We start from the raw sequence: 18,904 nt of genomic DNA on the forward strand, positions 1-18,904 counted from the left end.
TATAATCATACAGGCATGTGAGTCATATACAATTGCATTCTTGCACATAATTATAAAGCAATCAGTTTACTCTGTGCAAACATACATGCTAAGCTAAATTTATCATCTTCAAACACCACCTCTGCTCCTGCTGGGTTTTTAAGACTGCCCAGGTTTTATATTTCCACTTTTCCTAAACCCCTCTTCAGTCTCAATTCACATCCTATTTTTCTGTAAATCCAAATCTTCTCCTAAAACTTCTCCCTATTTCTGGAAGAGAACTTCTCCCAACAACCCCATGAAAACCACCAGCAATGATGTACTGATGTAGTTTATGAGGTATGTGAATAGTTCAATGGGTCCTCTGTATTTCTATTTGTCTTGTCTTTCCCTCAGTTTTTTTTTTAAATGTCTCAGGCCATGCAGCACCTTTTTCAACGACTGGCTTATAAATTGACACCGTTCAAAAATCCTGAGTATAAAAATTTCTAGAGCAGATTTTTCAACCTAAGCTCCTTTGAGGAAATCACAAAAATCTCAGTTTTGAAAATAGGTGGTTTTTCTCTTTTGCAAATAGAAAAACATACTACTAAATATGCTTTTTCAAACCCCTAAGTGGCCCCCCAGGTTACAATGCTGTCCCCCTGGAGACTGACACCATCAGCCTCCTGGATGAAGACTAAGTGTTGCAGGGTGATGTGGCTGATGCCGGGGGCCCACACACCAGGAAATTGCCCCTCCCTCCACCTTGCACTATACCCTCCAACAACTAGGCCGCTGGAAATCCTGAAGGCAGGCCTGGGGAGCCACCTCCAACATTCTTCCTGTCCTGGTGCCCACCTCTTGGTGACAGAAGAGTCATAGGAACACCCTTTGCACAAAGGCGAGTTGAATTAACTGTTTTTTATTAAGTAATACATTGAAAGTATAAAAGTTGCCTAGGTACAAACAAGTTACACAATAATGCATACACACACACTATGGACTACATGTGACAATTCTGTTTAGCAATAACCAAAATTATAAACTCCAGCAGTTTTTCTTAATCTAGTCCTGCATGATTATAATTTCTGAGGTAAACTTAGCGTCCACTGCCAACATCCTTGGATGTAAACCAAGTCCTCTGAGAAGAATACAGATACTTATATTCCCACATACAATACAGTAGAATTCATAATTGTTATCAGATACTACAGATTTGATTTGAAAAGTGGAAATGAGCCCTTACAGTACTTCTACATCTCTTCTGTAATCCTAGCTCATCAACAGGGCCTCTCAAACTCCTCTCACTTGTAAAGTATGGCTCAAGGGGATTTCTTTAATAATTTTCTGCATTCAGATAAAAACTCTTGGTTCATCAAGAATTTACACCAAATATACACTCAAAAGTTTCAAAAGACAGCACTGAATCGACACTCTGAAGAGGATACCAATTTAGCCACCTACAGCCCTTCTCACTTGCCCTGTTAAATGCTGCCAAGTTAAATGCTGTCGGTATGTGGGCGCCCAGGCAGTTTTGCCGAATACACTTTATACTTCTGCCAATCATGTGCTATTATCACGGCTGCTGTCAGTGCCATCATCTGGAGACTCCACGTTATAAAAATGTCTTAGTAAATATCAAAACAGCATTTTAGAGATAGCACAGGAAGAGCTCTTACCATTTTTCTATCCCAAGAATAAAAAACTGACATGCAATGAGTCCAGAAAAGGAGGGACTGGCTCTTTTAGAGCTCATCTTGTGATTGCATCACTGAAGGCCACATGGAGGTTAAACAATGCCATCTTTTAAGAGGTGCTTTCTGGTATTTCTCCTAAAGCCTGTCTCTTCATGCTGGTTCCACATTCTTTATATAATAAAATAAACTCTTTGTTTCACTTACAGCAAAATTAAAAGAATTATTTCCCCCTCTACCTTTTAATTAAATCTTCCAGTAGGAGCCAAAATGGTCTAAGGAAAGAAAAAGCACATTGTTACCTAGTTTAAAAGTTCAAATTTAGATAGAAATTCAGATATTTAAACTGAATTATAAACGGTTATCTGAAAAACCGCTAATCATAAACAAAAAACCAAACTTCATAGGAATTAAATTTTTCTGGCTTTAATGTTCTTTTAAGTGTTTTTTAGAAATGTAAATGAATTTTTCTACAAATCCACATAATTCCAGCCTGAAGGAAATTTAATTAATGTAGGCTTGTTAAAGAGCAGAGCATATGGCTATAAAGACCTGAATTTTCTTTATTTTTTTAAGAATAACGGGGTACTAAAAAATCCTTCCAGTGCTCACAAATTTAAAAACCTTTAAAATACTTTCTAAAAACAATGTATTTTCTTTCTAGTCAAATCCAGGAAGCTAGATGACGGAGTTAGCCTTTATTCACAATTGTAGTAAAACAGGAAGGCTAAATGTTTTGCAGAAACTCAAATTTCTACAAAGGACAAATATTAGTGATGTATGTTGGTTACGTTGGGAGAATAAATATGTCAATTTTAAGACAAAAGGTGCCCCAAATGGAAATGTCATCTCTTCACTGCTTGAGAAACGAGAGGCTCTTCAATGTTAGCACTATTCCCCTTCTCCGTTCTTCGGTGGTCATCTGAAATGAACAGAAACCAATGTCAGTACTTATCCCAAGTCAAAGTAGGAAGTGTGCAGACATACCTACACGTATTTTTGGATGTTATGGATTTAATATCGTAGGAGTTCTTTAGGTGGCTTAGGACAATGAAATAAACTCACCATTTTAAAAACATTATTGAAGAAGTCAGAAACATTTAGTACTGAAGACTCACTGTCAAGTGTTTTTTAGGCAACAGAGAGCACCGTGGAGTAAACCCATGTGTAAGGAGCAGTTACACACTTCTCTTACACGATATGTAAGAAATGGAATGAGAGAAAGGACAGGGTATTCAATTAACATTTTGAGGGATGCCAAAGTTCTTCAACTAAAAACAAAAACAAAAAACAAACCACCTTCAAATAGAAATGCCTCTCAGCAGCACCCTCTTGTGGCAAGAAAAAACTAGCAGAGTTTACATTTTCCTACCCACATCAGAAAATACCCAAGAAATCGTAGAAAATGTTCTTCAGCCGAAGACGGCAACAATAAAGTTCCGTGAGAGTTCAGAAGAGCCCAGAGCCCCTGTGACCACCCCCTGTGCTCTGGGGATCGAAGGGGTCCTAGTCACTTCTGCTGAATTTTTGTCATGGGGAGAAGTGCCTTGGATTAAAAGAACCTGAAGAGACTTAATATCCAAATGCAACAAAAATGCAAGGTGAAGACTAAATTCTGAGAAACCGTGAAAAACTGAAAATATTCCCTAGACACTTTTACACTGGAAAAACCCATTTTTATGATTTTGATGACAGGAGAAAAAGAATACAAATTTAGACAGTTGTTAGAAACATGCAATTTTAGCACCAAAAACACATCCTGGATTTTCTAATTCTAAAGACAACCTGATTCTACACCCAGGCCTGCTAGTCCCTGGCAGCTCTGATCGTCCTCATGAAGACTGGAGACTGCAGGTCTGGATCACGGAGGACTATCTCCCTCGTTTTTAGGCAGCTTTGCTGGACAGAACAAAATTACCAATATCCTGAGGCCACAGACATTTTAGGTTTTCTAGAAAAACATTACTAAGAAGTATGTGATTCATGCACTTCACCGATGTGCAATAAAGGTGCACTGCTAATGATTTTCTCTGTTACAAAATATCTGGTCTTTTACTTATAGCTAGAACCTACTTTGCCTCCAGTGTCTCAAGCACTGACATCAGCAGCCCTAATGAACTGGTTACCATCCCAGAGGCAAGTGTGTCTACACTGTTCATTTTTTCCAGCTCTTTGGGAGCTGTGATAAAAGTGCTTTGGTGTTGGCATGCTTTAGACTTGTGTTCACACCCAAGACAATTTCATCTTAGTGTGTTATATCTCAGTTAGATGAGCTTCTGTAGAGATCAGGTACTGTAATCTGAGTAATATTTTACTATTTTCATAACCTTTCCATGTTGTCAAAATAAAACATGTTTCTATCAAACAGTAAGCTAGAACTGAGAAAGTGGACGCTGAAAGTAAATGCTGACATGTGTTACTGGGACAAAATGCCATCTGTGGCTGCTAATGCTTCACAAATCATTGCACAAAGAGTTCACAGTTATCAAGAAAAGTTTTGACGGTCAAGAAAAATAATTTGCAAAATCCCTGTGCTTCTATTAGCTCAGCCATCCTCCACACCTCTGAGCCTGCCCAGAGCTTTCCACAGAACACGCACCCAAAGCTCTACTGACTTGAACTGGATTCTCTGATGTCTCTAGAGGCCCCAAAGCAACGAGTGCGCCCTCTCTCTCTCTCTCTCTCTCTCCCACGCACACACACACCCACGCTCCAGCCCTCCCACCTCCACGGTGTAAAGCTACCACTAGCTATTCTACCCGCATCTCAAAAGAACAGAACTGGGTTAAGAAATACTCTGTTACTTGTAACTTGGCTATGAGTCATTAGCCATGAATGAGATGGATTATAAAAAGCTTACGAGCCATGCAATGACATGGATGGAGCTAGAGAGTATCATGCCAAGTGAAATAAGTCAGAGAAAGACAAACACCAATGATGTCACTCATATGCGGAATTTAAGAAACAAAACAAATGAACAAAGGAAGAAAAAAGACAAACCAAAAAAATACTCTTAACTCTAGAGAACACACTAATGGATTACCAGGCGATAGGGATTAAGGAGGGCACTTGTGATGAGCACTGGGGTGTTGTATGGAAGTGCTGAATTGCTATATTGTACACCTGAAAATAAATAAATAAAAATAAAAAGCTTGTAAGCCAGAAAAGTGATTTCTCAAGAGGTTATTTTTGCTTATGGGACTGAAACTACCCCTGTCATGGGTTTGCTGTGTTAGCAGGTGTCCACGTGTACAGTATCCCCTGGTGGCAATTAAATAGAGAAACTGGTATTAGCATATATTCTTGGTAGGTAAAGCCTTTTTGGAGGGGAATTAGACAATATCTACTACGTTTTTTAATATGCATATGCTTTGAACCAGCAACTGTACTTCTAGCATCCACATAAGAGAAATACTTACGTGGACAAAGTAATTCTACAATACGGTAAACTTAAAAACAAAGAAGTCCATCAGTAAGGGATGATTAGCAATACTATGCAATACTACACAAAGTTAAGAATGAGGTCGAAGCAGATCTACACATATTGACAAGACAAGGGAAAACAAAGCAAATCTCAGGATAACATGTCGAATAGCAGTACATATAAATTTACATGCACAGAAATGAGTCCAGAAGGAGACCCCCCACCCCAAGCTGCTAATAGGGACCTTCCATGGAAGGGATGGAGATTGGGGAGTTAGGGAGAGACAAGAGGGAAGAGAGTCAAGAGAATTTTACGTTGTATTATATGAATGCTTAGAGATTTACTTGCCTACTTGTGTGTTTTGTTTTGCTTTTTTTTTTCGTTTTGGTTTTTAAGTACTTGTCAAATAGTAGCCACTAATGACAGTTCCTTACCAAGCCCCGAAAAGGGAACTAGGAAAATTTCTTTACATTCTTTAAGTGGAAAAGTGTACAGGAATGGCACTCGGAAATGCTGATTCTGCTAAAAATGATCAGCTGTAGGCTTTAGAGGAGTCACTTAACCTCTCAGTACTGGTTTTCTCAACTGTAAAGTAAGGAGGTGGGGGTGATTTCTTTTTCAAAGGTCCATCAGCTCAGCGTTCTAAGATACATAGATGAGTAACTCCTAGTGAAATCAGAAATAACCCACAAAAGTAACCTTGCTTCACAAATACTTCATTTTCAGATCTTAGGAGACACAACAAATATTTAACGGTATCATTACTGCTCACAGCAGTCTATGAAAACTACAAAAGACAATTTGTATTTTAGATGTTTCCTAGAAGTTTATTTCAACATTCAAGATTTAGATTTGTTCTGCTAATCTGCTGCCTGAGCCCCACCTCTGACTGTCCTTAGAAAGAGATCAATTCTACCAAGGTTGGAAAGAAGGAGCTATAAACCATTCAGTTCAGATTATCAAATTGAGATCCTATTGCCGATGTGATCACAACTGAAAGCTCATTTAAAGAGTGAACATTCTGAAAGAAATAGGGGCTATTCTCCTAGGAATATGTTATCTGTAGGTAACTATCAGTCTTTTACCAACAGTATCCTAAAAATGCAAAGAATATAGACACCTGTGACTTCTCTATCTGTATTCAGCAATCTTGCCTTTCTTCAGTCTTGGAGGTGAAAAAAAAAGTGATGATTTGATAAAAATCTATTTATTGCGTATGCCGATGATCTAAGCTGTCCCAAATACAAATCTATGTGAAAAATCAGGTTTTTCCATACTTTGGCATAGAAACAATATCTAAGAATTTTGTCCAGTCATTCCCCCATCCCCTCAAAATTCTCTTTCCAAACACCATTTTGTTTTTTGGAGGATAAGTAACACAGACTCAAACTATATTAGATGTAAGTAGAATTAAACTATGACTCAAAAGCTCAGGAAAAACTATTCCTGAGAGACAAAAAAAATTTTTTTTAAAAATTTCATTTGAGAGAGAGAGAGCACAAGCAGGGGGAGAAGCAAGCAGAGGCGGAGGGAGAAGCAGGCTCCCAGCTGAGCAGAGAGACCCACATGGGGCTCAATCCCAGGACCCTGGGATCATGACCTGAGCCAAAGGCACTCGCTTAACCGACTGAGCCACCCAGGTGACCTGAGAGAAAAATATTTAAGAAGAAAAAAATACTCGGGGCACCTGGCTGGCTCAGTCAGTGGAGCATGTGACTCTTGATCTTGGGGTTGTGAGTCTGAGTCCCACGATGGGTGTGGAGATTCCTTAAAAATAAAATCTTTAAAAAAATTTAAAAAACAAAAGAAGAAAAAATACTTGCTGACAGCTAAATGGTGAATCCCAGGAAATTCATACCCCTTTGCTTTCTTCTGCTAGGTTGTTCGCCAAGATTTGGGTTTGGAGGCTGAAGTGAAGACCCTCTCAGAAATGGATTTTGGAGGTCATCCTTAGTTCCACGCAAGAAATGAGCTAAAATTCCATATAAAAGAGGTCTGTAGCAGGAAGAAAAGCAAAATCAATTAAAATTGCAGATAGAGGAAAAGCTTAAAATCTCTCTTCTTTAAGGCAGCCTCTGCCACCAAAACGGCCAGGTAATTCTCCAGACTTAAAAGAAAGAAGATGCACAGTTACTATCCAAACTGCAAACTATTCATGCTTTTCTAAATTTAAGAGTACCATTTAACTCGAAAGACAATTTAAAAACCCAGAGAACCCATGTTAACAACTTAAACATCATCTAAACTGAAATACAAGGTCAATCCACCAATACACAGGAATTCCGCCTTTCAAGTCCAGTTGAGATTTCCCAGTGCCTAGCACTATCTGATACACGGTAGGTATTCAGTAAACACTTACTGGGTGAATAAATCCTTGCCTAAAGAAGGTCATATGGCCCGAAAGCCAGGCTGCCTGGGTTCAAATCCTGGCTTCACCACTTGACCTCAACAAGATTCTTAATGTCCCCACCCTGATACATGTTTCTTCCTCTACAAATGAAGATAAGTGTAGCCCTTACCTCCTAGGGTTGCTGTGGACTAAATGAGTTAATAAATACCAAGTGTTTAGGACTGTGCCTGGCACATATTAAATGGTATATAAATGTTAGCTATTCAGGAGTTGAGTAAGAACTAACATTTAATAAGCTATTTTTAGGGAGGGAGGGCAGGTTAAAAAAAAGGCTATTTTTACAGTTTACAAAACACTCTAACCTCCCTCCATTTTTTTTTTTTTTTAAGATTTACTTATTGGGGCGCCTGGGTGGCTCAGTCGTTAAGTGTCTGCCCTCGGCTCAGGTCATGATCCCAGAGTCCTGGGATCAAGCCCTGCATGGGGCTCCCTGCTCCGTGGGGGGCCTGCTTCTCCCTCTCCCACCCCCCCCCCCCCGCTTGTGTTCCTTCTCTGGCTGTCTTTCTGTCAAATAAATAAAACCTTAGAAGAAAAAAAAAAAAAGATTTACTTATTTATTTGACAGAGAGAGATACAGCGAGAGAGGGAACACAAGCGGGGGAGAGGGAGAGGGAGAAGCAGGCTTCCCGTGGAGCAGGGAGCCCGATGCGGGGTTTGGTCCCAGGACCCTGGGATCATGACCTGAGCACAGGCAGATGTTTAACAACTGAGCCACCCAGGCGCCCCAAACCTCTCTCCATTTTATCCTCTCCTTGTGAATGTCCTAATCATCATCCCACCACAGCTCAGGGAATTTGCTGGAGATTCCTCTGTAAGTAAACAAACTTTCTACTTGAACTCCAAGTCCCATATTCTTTTCATGACAATAATCTGCCTGGTGATTTCTATTAGTACCCCCGCACAAAGGGAAGCTACTTGCTGACAATGAAGAGAGGTACAACAGAAATGTTTTCTTCGTTTCTAATCTCATCATTGAAAATACAATTTATCTGATTTTTTCGAGCTATCTATTTATTAGCTGATGTGATAGTTTAAAGTATGATATTCCTTTCCCTTCAAAAGGTGGAGCCTAACTGCCCTCCCCTGGAGTGTGGGCTCAAGTCATTTCTAGGAACCAAGTAAGGTATTAAGTGACAGCACTGTGCAACTTCCAAGACTAGGTCATAAAGCACTGTGTACCGTGGCTACCTCCGTGCCTTCTCTCTGGGCCACTCTCTCTGGGGGAAGTCAGCTGCCACGTCATGAGGACACCAGAGCTGTCCCAGGGAAAGGTAGCCATGGAAGGAATGGGGGCCTGGTGCAAGCAGCCATGTTGGCGAGCCACACAGAAGGGGATCCTGCAGCCCCAGGCAGCCCTTCAGATGAGGGCCTCCCTGGCTACATTGCAACTGGAATCTCCAGCTCTCAGCTGAGCACCAGAACCGCCCATAGATTCCAGACCAACCACAGAGAATAAATGATTGTTGTTTCAAGCCACCAAATCCTGGGGCGCTCAGTTATGCAGCAGTAATTAACTGCTTGCATGCCAACTTCTTCAGACCATGGCGAGAGCAGGAAAGTTAAGTTTTTCTATTTAAGATGCCTCAGCTCTTAGGAAAGCATATCTTATATTGTAACTCTTAGATCTAGGAATGTAAGATCCGTCTTTTGTTTAATTTTAAACCCATGTTTCCCAAAGAGCTAATTGGTTCAGGAAGATTTTTAAGTTCGAACAATTTTGTTCTTAAATTAACATCAATGAAGTTTTAAGATTTAAAATTTTTAAGATTCAGATATTTTAAAATGTTATTAGAAAATTGAAAGCTTGCATATTTAATCCACAAATTCATGGATATTAAGATTTTTTTTAAATAAAAGTTTAAAAAAGAATTTTTTTTTTAAGTTCAGCCTTACCATAACCTTATTTGCAATGGTGAAACACAAAAACTATGAAAGTGTTCTTCATAAATTTGGCACAAACTCAATTGGTGGCACGGCTTGACCTAACAAAGGCTATTCTAGACTTTATCCTACTTTGTGTGAAAATTCTTAAGCTTTCCTGAAAAATAACAATGTCTTTACGGACAGCCACGTTACACTCACACTGGCATATGTATCTAGTATTTGCTTTACTTCTTTCCCCCAGCTTTACTGAGGTATAATTGAGAAATAAAATTGTAAGGTATTTAAAGTGAACATGATGATTTGATATACACACACACACACTGCGAAGGAATTCCCGTCATTGAGTTAAGTAACATACCCATCGCCTCACCGATTTACTTTGTGTGTGTTCCCTTCATGGGTGAGAAAACATTTAAGTTCTACTCTCTCAGCAAATTTCAAATATACCATCCATATTACTTTTTAAAATCTGAAAACTTCGCAATGGAGATGTTTTGTTTTGTTGTTTTTACGGACGTGGAGCCCAACACCAGCCTTGAACTCAAGACCTGAGCTGACATTAAGAGTCCGAGGCTTAACCGACTAACCCACCAGGCAGCCCTACAATGGAAATGTTTCAAACAAAGCAGTAACTGTCTTTTAGAAAGCCCGCTGTTGGCAGTATGAAGGTAAGTCAGGAAAGAAAGTGACTAGAGACAGAAAAGCAGACAGATGGCTTCTGAACAGAACAGAGGCAGAAGTCACGGAGTCCACAGAGTGACTGGTAGAGAGAGGGGAAGGAGCCATAACTGTATATGGACTCTGAGTTTAAGACCCGAATGGCTATATGAGGAACCTACAAGGGGGGTTTAAGGAGGTGAAAATAACACATTTCATTTTTGGACACACCGAGTTTGAGATGCCAGCAGAAATGTGGGTCCATAATTCAGAGGATCTGTCAGATTTAAAGCAGAGTCACCAGCATGGAGGCATCATTAAAGACTCAGGCATACTTAGAAAAGTGGGTAAGGGGACAGGAAGAAAAGTTTTGTTAAGGACAAAACTTGGAGAGTGCTCACGATTTAAAGGAACCCTAAAGGAGCCAATGAAGAAACTGAGAACACTATTACAGATAGAAAAACCTAGACAGTAAAGGTTCATAAAAGACAAATGACAAAAAAAAATGTTTTAAGGGAGAATAGTCACTATTACAAAATGCTACAGAAACTCAAGTAAAACTGAGCTTCTCAAATTGGAAATACAGATATATACCCGCTCTTGGTGCCGGGGACTTGGGACAAAGTACAGGATAAAAGTGGCATATGATCCGGGAACATTAATTGTACAAAGATTTGTGGGAGAGTCCAATTTAATTGCTATGTCATTTATAACATTTTTATGGTAAAACAATTATACCATGAAGCAGAAAGAAAAAAATTCAAGAAATTTTTAGAAAGGGAAAACGCTCAAGACTTCAAAGAAATTTCTTGCCCGGGGTGGGGGCGGGGGGGCTGCTTTGAGTGTCCTAGGTACATTTTTTTTTTTTTTTTTTTTTTTTGCCATTCAGGGATCCTCTGGAAAAAGTTTAAGCAACTTTGAGGTAGGAATAGAACTAAGAAACTACTAGAAAGTGGTCACCCTTCTTTTCAAGAGCATAGTTTCAGTATAAATGGTGAAGGAAGAATTTAATATGCAAAGAAGGCAAAAGAGGGGAGAGTGACAAAATGAAAGCAGATGGTTGGTTTTCACTAAGTTCAGTGGTAAAAACAAGCTGACTGGTTTTTTTGGGAGATCTGAGTATATTCCTAAGTTGAAGTGAAGGAAACAATCAGGAGGAAGAGTTCATCATGAGCAAGAAAACAACTGACAGAGTAAAGCCTCAGAAGAAAAAAAAAGGGATGCATCAAGAAGCCAAGAAGAGTGACCCTTAGTGAGACAGATGCTCGGGCCGCTGAAGCCACAGGAATTTTAGCTCCAGGGAGCAGAGGCCTTGTCCCGTTCATTGCTACGCACCTTGGATTCGGTGCAGTGTCAGAGGCATACTCGAACCAAATAAACACCTGCTCAATTAAAATGAAATAAAACCACTACGTGACTACAGCTCCAATACAACAATATCCAAAAACTTCCTTTTAAATTTTTATTTTTAAAAACTTTACTTAAAAAACTTCTTACATTGTATCATCCTTTGATTCTTCAAATGCATTTAGTTCACGGATGAGAAACTGTCTGTCCAATGGAATTACAGGTTGACCAGATTCTAGAGGAAAAATCATGAGTCTTTATTCATCTAAAAAGCACATATGATTTTGGTAAGAACCACTTACCAGTTATACAGACTTTCCAGATTTTGGAAGAGTGATGATGACACATACCAAGGCAGATCCAATTGTATGTGATTTTATGATTTTCAAAATATCATTTTGTTATATGTATAACTTAACAGAGTTTAACATAAATTCATTTTTTAAATCCCCCAATTTTTGGTTGGGAACATATGTTTCTGCATACTGGACTTCAGTAGTCTTTTTCTGAAGAAGCCTACGAATTAAATACAGGACAGTAACAATATCCATTTGGTGGCAATAACTCTAAAAGTAAAATTAACCCAAATATCAAGTGCTGGCAAGGATACAGGGCAACTGGATACTCTCATCCTTTGCTTTGCTAGTAGGAGAGCAAAATGGTACAACCACTTTGGAAAACAGTTGAGCCATTTCTTATAAAGGTAAGCATGTACTTACCACACATAACCTGCAATCCCACTCTTAGCTCTTTACCCAAGAGAAATGAAAGCTTACATTCACACAAAAACTTGTGGTGAATGTTTACAGCAGCTTGATTGATAATTGCCAAAATATATACACAACTGGCCATCAACTGATAATAGATAAATTGGCACAGCAATACAAAGGAATGCTGATATTCAGTGGGGGGAAAACCAACACAGCTGAATCTGAAAAGCATTATGCTAAGTGAAAGGAAACAGACTCAAAAGGCTACATCCTGAATAGGCTCATTTATATGACATTCCGGAAAAGGCAAATGACAGGTACAGAAAAAAAACAGATCAGTGGCTGTTAGGGGTTGGGGTAGGTGAAGAAGTTGACTAAAACAGGGCACAGAGAATGTTTTGAGGTGATAAAAATATTCTCTACAGTGATTGTAACTGAGGTGGTAGTTACGCAACTATATACATTTGGTAAAATCCATAGAACTGTACACTAAAAAAGGAATATTGCATTGTTAATTATACCTCAGTTTTTTAAAAAAGCCAAGACACTTAACATGAAATTTGACTATTATGACTACATTTCATTCTAGGGAAGCCCAGGTCCAAGACTTAATTCATTATATTTTCATAATTTTCTTTTCTGAGTGTTAATAGTATTATACAGCCATCTATAACAAACTGAGGAAAGTGGAGGCTGATTCTGAAGATCCTTAAACCACTGAAACTCACCAGTCTTTATTCAGTTAAGATATGTGCTTAACATTAAAGATATAGAATGTTAATTTTTAAAAAATCTATTAAATGGAAAAGTTACAACATCACCAAGAATTCATTCTCTCTTCCAAAATCTACTTCATGGTTTCTTTTTTTTGATGAGGCATGAAATAGTCTTAAAGCACAGATTAAACCTTAAACAAAGCAATCCTTCCAATCCCATTTCTCCCCCAAGCCCAGAGGAAAGTCTATCCTGATTAATGTGCATTCTTTTCAGTTATTTACTTACTTTCTTCAGAAATAAAATATAAGAGATAGATATCTCTTTAACAGCCCACCTCCTCCCCCCAACACCACTTCTCTCCCTCCTATCATTACAGTGAGTTTGGAGTTTACCTTCCCAATCCTTTTTAAGTAGGTTCCAGGCCAAGCGCAGAGCCCAACTCAGGGCTCAAACCCAAGGCCCTGAGATCAAGACCTGAGCTGAGATCAAGAGTCGTATGCTTAATTGACTGAGCCTCTGAAACTGTATTTTTAAAGCATCTACACAGAAAAAAGCTGGCAGCAAACAAGATAAAATGTAAACAACTTTTTATTTAGTATCAGGAAATACAGATGATTTTTCAAAGTATGCACCTAGTTTAAGTGTTTAGGTATTTATTTTCCCCTACAATACAATAAGCCCCATGAGAATGTATTCAAGCTATGGAAAGAGCCCAGGAGCTTTTTACGTCCCAGGCACCTGGATGACACCGTGTGGTAATGGAATTAGATTTTCAGCCTAAATATTTTCTGAGAAGTGAGGGAAGGGAAAAAGCAGATTTTGTTTCAGGCAAGTAATAATAACCTCTTACCTGACATGAGGACAGATGCTGTGTACTTATATTTGTTGAACTCCAGATACTCCCGAATTAGTTCATTAATTAGAAGGTTTTCATGAGACAACGATGGTCGGGGTTCGCTTTCATCATCTAGGGCATTGAAAACTTCAGCTCGGATCCTTGCTTTTAAATGCCCTAATACTCCCCTTTTCTCCAACGTGTCCTTTAAAACTGTTAAACATAAAACATTAATGCTTCAATTACAGATTAAATTTGATCATTCTTAGGCATACTTTGAAGAAAAATGTTTAAAAGGTAAATGGCCTAGTAGCCATTGTTTTTATCTAAACAATGTGCTGAATGGAAGTTATCCGATTAGCATCATGTTTGTAATAAAAAATAAAGTTCTCAAGTTGCAATGATTTGCTGTTTTAATATATTTAAGCAAATTCAAGTTTCTCTTTCCAGCATCATCACCGTGGGAAGCTATAGTCTGGTATGCATCTTCAGGGAGGGAGGAAAAGGGAATGCAGAATTATCCTTGGCTTACTGGGGCCTGAAATTTCCCGTCTCCTATATTTTCAAGAGCATTTATCACTGCAGATAGGTCTGTGTCACTAAAAACCTCTGGTCTAGAAAGATGGTTAAAGATAACAAGTACATCCCATAAAAGGAAGGAATTTGTTGTCTTTTTTGATAAAAACCTCTGATACCCAGATAACCGCTGGGGAGTGGCCCATTCTGAACAAAAAGGTGTTTCTTTGGGTTTTGTTTGTTTTTTAAAGACACTTATGAGTTAACTTCCTAAAAAAAACAGGATTTTGAAATTGTAAGCCTAGACAGGAATCTAACACGTAGCTATATCATTGCCATCTTAAAGAATCAGGGATATATATGCTGAATGTAATCTAACTTCTTGATGAGCAAAGGTCCTATTACAATATCGGTTGTGATAATGAGATTTAACCATAAATACCAGTATGGACACTGAGGGGCATAGAGCTGAAATGGCATCATTCCTTGCAGTGGTCTGGAACCTCTTTTTTCACATTGTCCCTAATGGCTAAATAACAAACCCAGACAATCAACACATCTCACGCACAGTGCCTAGAACATAGTAAGAGCTCAATAAATGCTACCTGGGAGCATTATAATACAGTGCTGAATACTATTGGTGTAATAAACATAGTTTAATACTGTACTGTGCCCTGCCAAAGGCACCAAATAACTACACCAAAATAAAGAAAAATTAATAAATGGAGCCCAAGGAGCTCATCCATGTAGGCATAAACATAAAATCCCTTTAAGCTTTAAGATACAACAACAAAAACCTGGGTGATATGATTACAGAGACACAATGTAGACTGAACTTTAACCTTTCTCGCCCCTTGTTTTTAAATCATCCCCTCAACCTTTTTGGCAGGTATGCAAGTACAGTTATCACCCAATCAGACTTTGTAATAGGCCCATGAAAGGAAGGTCCAGTCTTATCATATTCTTGGGATCATAACCAAACCCCGGTTCTCTAATTCCACCTTTGGAAATTAGATGGAAGAGATTTTTTTCTCTGGCCAGGATCCTGTCTCAAATACTCTGAATTAGCACACAGCACAGCCTCAAACTCAGCAGAGAAGTGAGTATTAATGACGCTGGAGTTAGGAAGCCTATCCTTTCTCATCACCAGCTCATGCCTCAGCTGCCCTCTCCAGCATAATGAGTTCTACCTCTCAAAGGCAGAACCAAGTGAGGTGGAAAAATGTGAAAATGTTTTAATAAGGTAAAAGCCCAGGGGCACCTGGATGGCTCTGTGGGTTAAGGACTGACTCCTGATTTTGGCTCAGTACCAGGCTCCAGAGTGGGCATGGAGCCTACTCAAGATTCTCTTTCTCCCTCCGCCCCTCCCCAATTACCCCAAGGTGTGTGTGTGGGGGGGGGGGGGATGAAAGCCCATACAATGTAAGATAATTGAGCGGTTGAGCGGGAAATACATTTTCTCTGAACACAAAGCATATTCAGAACTGGGGAATGCAGAAAAAACAAAGGGATACATCTGCATAGGACATTCCTAATCCCCAGTTATATTTTCTTTTCAGGTTCCATACCATTTTGCCCTTCCTTTAATTATGCTTAAAAATCTGTACCGTAACAACTTCTTCAGAAAGAAGTTCTTAACCTGGCCTAATATCCCAAAGTATCTTTAAATCCTCTGAAGCTGATGCAGTATTACATGTGTTCTGTATTTCATGCAGGGAGGGTGCTCAGATTCACCTGAAAGTCTGTTCTTGTGGATAAAGGCATGCCTTTTTTATGACTGTTCATCATCAGCCCAGTGCCCCAAATACACATTTGTACCAATGCTTACTGAATCCTATTCTCAAAGGGATTCAACCCTTCTCTGCCAGATCTTTAAGAATTACTGACTTAGAGTGCAAGGTCCCTGAAAACTGGAACTGGCTTTATTAATCAGGTCGCAGTATCACCCGGTGTTTAAGACCTGGAGTTCAGGTGCAGCATATCCAGGTTCTCACGCACTGCCTCCTTCTAGCTAAGTTACTTTGGGCGAGCTATTTCACCTCTCTGCATCGCAATTTCCCAATCTATGAAATGGGGCATAAGATTGTCACATAGACTATTAGGTGACACAGGGACTGGGCAGTGTCTGACATTTAAGGCTCACTTGCAACTATAAATACTATTATTTGCCTGGATGTCTGCGTCAAAACCACCGGGCACAAGCGTTACCCGTTTCATGACTCGCACCTTTGTGGAACTGAGTGAAAAACACAGGAGAATGGCCAAGTCAGGAAACTTTTCTACCTCCAGGTTTTCCCAATGGAGATCGGGACCTACCCCACTGGTTGTTATAAGGATTCCGTAAAACAAGTAAGCAAATGGTTTAGGGGTTGCACCTAACCCCAATAATGGATGTGGGTATTGTAATCATCAGTCCCAAATGAAAGCTGCGGCCCAAAGCCTCGGCTCGAGCGGGGTCCGACAAAGGCGCCAGAGGCCCAACGTGCAGGACTAGAGACCTCTCAGGACCCTGCGGGTCCTGCAGCTCCTCTTCCAGCTCACAGCTGATTCCAAAACTGCCCCTGTGCGACCCCTTCCCTCACCCAGGGCCCCGGCGAAGCGGCCGCCACACCAGCCGGACGCTCTGCGAGCCCTGACGCCTCAGAACGACCCCCGAAAAGGCTGGTTCTGTGTTCCGCGCGCCCTCCTTTCGTTGCATCCCTTTCACAGGCGGAAGGCCAGACGCGTCTCACCCGGAGAACTTCCCACTCGCACTCACCAGCCTTCAGCTCGGCGACAGTCGCCATTTTTCAACCGCCGTCAGGGGCGCGCCTCGCCGTGCGCACGCGCGGCTCCGCCCCGCTATGCGGCGTGGTCTATAGCCAATAGGCGTGCCTCTCTCGCGGCGCTCGGTCCCGCCCCTTTCAGTTTTCGCTCTCCCGGGTTGGGTGGGTGGTGACAGTCCGGAGGGACCTCACCAATCAGCGAGCCCTCTAGGTGCTGCGGGAGGAGGGAGGAGGAACCGGGACTGAGACAGATTAGAGCCCTCACCTGTGGGTGCTGCCGTCAAGTTAGTGCTTATTAATCCTTCCATGATCCGCCCACTGCTCATCTCTGCAGCCTCAGGGACTAATTGTCAATGGTTACCATGTATTAAGCCTGTGGTTCTCAAACTTGAGCGTGCCTCAGAAGACTTGTTAAAACAGATCGCGGAGCCCCACCGCTGGGATTTCCGATTTAGTCAATCCAGGGTGAGATCCGAGAACTACATTTCTAACAAGTTCTCCGGGGATGCTGGTGCTGCTGTTCTGGGGATCACACCTTGACACTGTCCTAAATGCTTTACACACGTTGGCTCATTGATTTCTCTATTATGTCTCCCATGTTACAGAGGAGGAAACTGAGTATTTTATGACTGATGAGGCTTAACCAAGATCATCAGCAGATGGTGGAAGTGAGATTTGAATCCAGAAGGGCTCTTAATAATGGGTAGTCTAATGGCACTTAATAATGGGTAGTGCACCTAAGGAGTCCAAAAGCTATTTGTGAATAATTGAGGAACTTTAGAATAAACTCTACCATCCCAAGGAAATGAAGAAGAAAGAACATGGGAATAATCTAACCAAAGCTGAGTGTGAGATTCTGTGCTTCCATTTAGGAATCCAGTTCGGTGATTCCTCCCATTGCCAGAAGACCAACACCTGTGACCTAGATGCTAGAACAGTGCCCTTTAAACTGCTAGTCTTAACCCATAGTAGGTTTTGGAATCTATTTATCAGTGGCTCCCAATGAATGTATTTTCAATGAAATGGGATGGAACAAATAGAAAACAAGTATTGGGGTTTTGGGGGGAACTTTTGTTTTGAGTATGAACGTGTGTTCTGATTCTTGGTGTATTTCTCAAAATGGGTAGCAGCGAAAAAAAGTTTGAAAGCCATTGTAACCTAGAGGAGTCCATTCCCATTCCAAAGTAGATTAATTCTGACCTTGTGGAGCACAGATCTGTTCTGTAAACTTAGAAAGGCCCTATTCTGTCACACTTCCCTATTCTGTAAAACCCACAGAGCCTGAATTCCTGACCAACATCTGAAGAGATTTATAAGGATTAACCAAATTCCATAGGTAAAATGTTTGAGCTCCTCAGAGAAAAGCACTCCTGGATATATTGATGAGGAACTAAGAGAGAGAGGCAAATAATAATGTGATTGATTGATTAATGGTGGTAATCATACAATAACATCCTTTAGCACTCTGTGTGATAGGCATGGCTCTAATGCTCTACTTCAAGTCCTCATCAACAACTCACACAGCAATCATCTAATACACAGTGTTGGTGAGGATGTGGGGAAACGGGCATTGCCATTCCCAGCTGGTATGTGTGTATATTGGCCCCACCTTCTCGGAAGGCTATTTGGCAATATCTAATCAACCTTTCACAACCCTACCTATGACCCACCAATTCTAGTTCTAAGAATGTATCTTATGGATACACCCACATCTAATCACCAAGGATATATACATAAGAATATTCACTGTAGCGCTGTTTATAGTAGACAAAATCTATATGTGCCTGTCAGAATGGCCGAAAGAAAAACAAGTGACAATGACAATATCAGAGGCTGGTGAGTATGCATTCATTGCTGGTAGGAAAACAAAGAAATCGGTTTGGCTAGTGCTGATGAAGCCAAGCATATACTCACCGTACAACTCAGTAATCCCACTCCTAGGTGTTTACCCGGGAGAAATAAAAACTTCTCTCTACACAAAGCC

At 40.3% G+C, this 18,904-nt stretch overlaps 1 protein-coding gene across 3 annotated transcripts; it reads right to left on the bottom strand.

Annotated features, from left to right (window-relative positions):
* Positions 1-867: 867 nt before the first annotated feature.
* On the bottom strand, positions 868-16,975 carry CEP20 (centrosomal protein 20). 3 transcript variants are annotated; one of them, XM_035022345.1, is made up of 5 exons: positions 16,914-16,975; positions 13,655-13,852; positions 11,528-11,612; positions 6,938-7,074; positions 868-2,577 (listed from the first exon to the last, which is right to left on the bottom strand). In XM_035022345.1, the coding sequence occupies exons 1-5, from the start codon at positions 16,939-16,941 to the stop codon at positions 2,501-2,503; spliced, it is 525 nt and encodes a 174-aa protein (XP_034878236.1). In that variant the 5' UTR covers positions 16,942-16,975; the 3' UTR covers positions 868-2,500. The 3 variants fall into 3 exon arrangements, with proteins under 3 accessions (XP_034878236.1, XP_034878237.1, XP_034878238.1); XM_035022346.1 differs by having other exon boundaries at positions 6,903-7,074; XM_035022347.1 differs by having other exon boundaries at positions 2,516-2,577; positions 6,907-7,074.
* Positions 16,976-18,904: the final 1,929 nt, after the last annotated feature.

Source organism: Mirounga leonina, unplaced genomic scaffold, assembly GCF_011800145.1.
Source record: "Mirounga leonina isolate KUSES-001 unplaced genomic scaffold, KU_Mleo_1.0 Mir_175, whole genome shotgun sequence".
Classification (NCBI taxonomy): Eukaryota; Metazoa; Chordata; class Mammalia; order Carnivora; family Phocidae; genus Mirounga; species Mirounga leonina.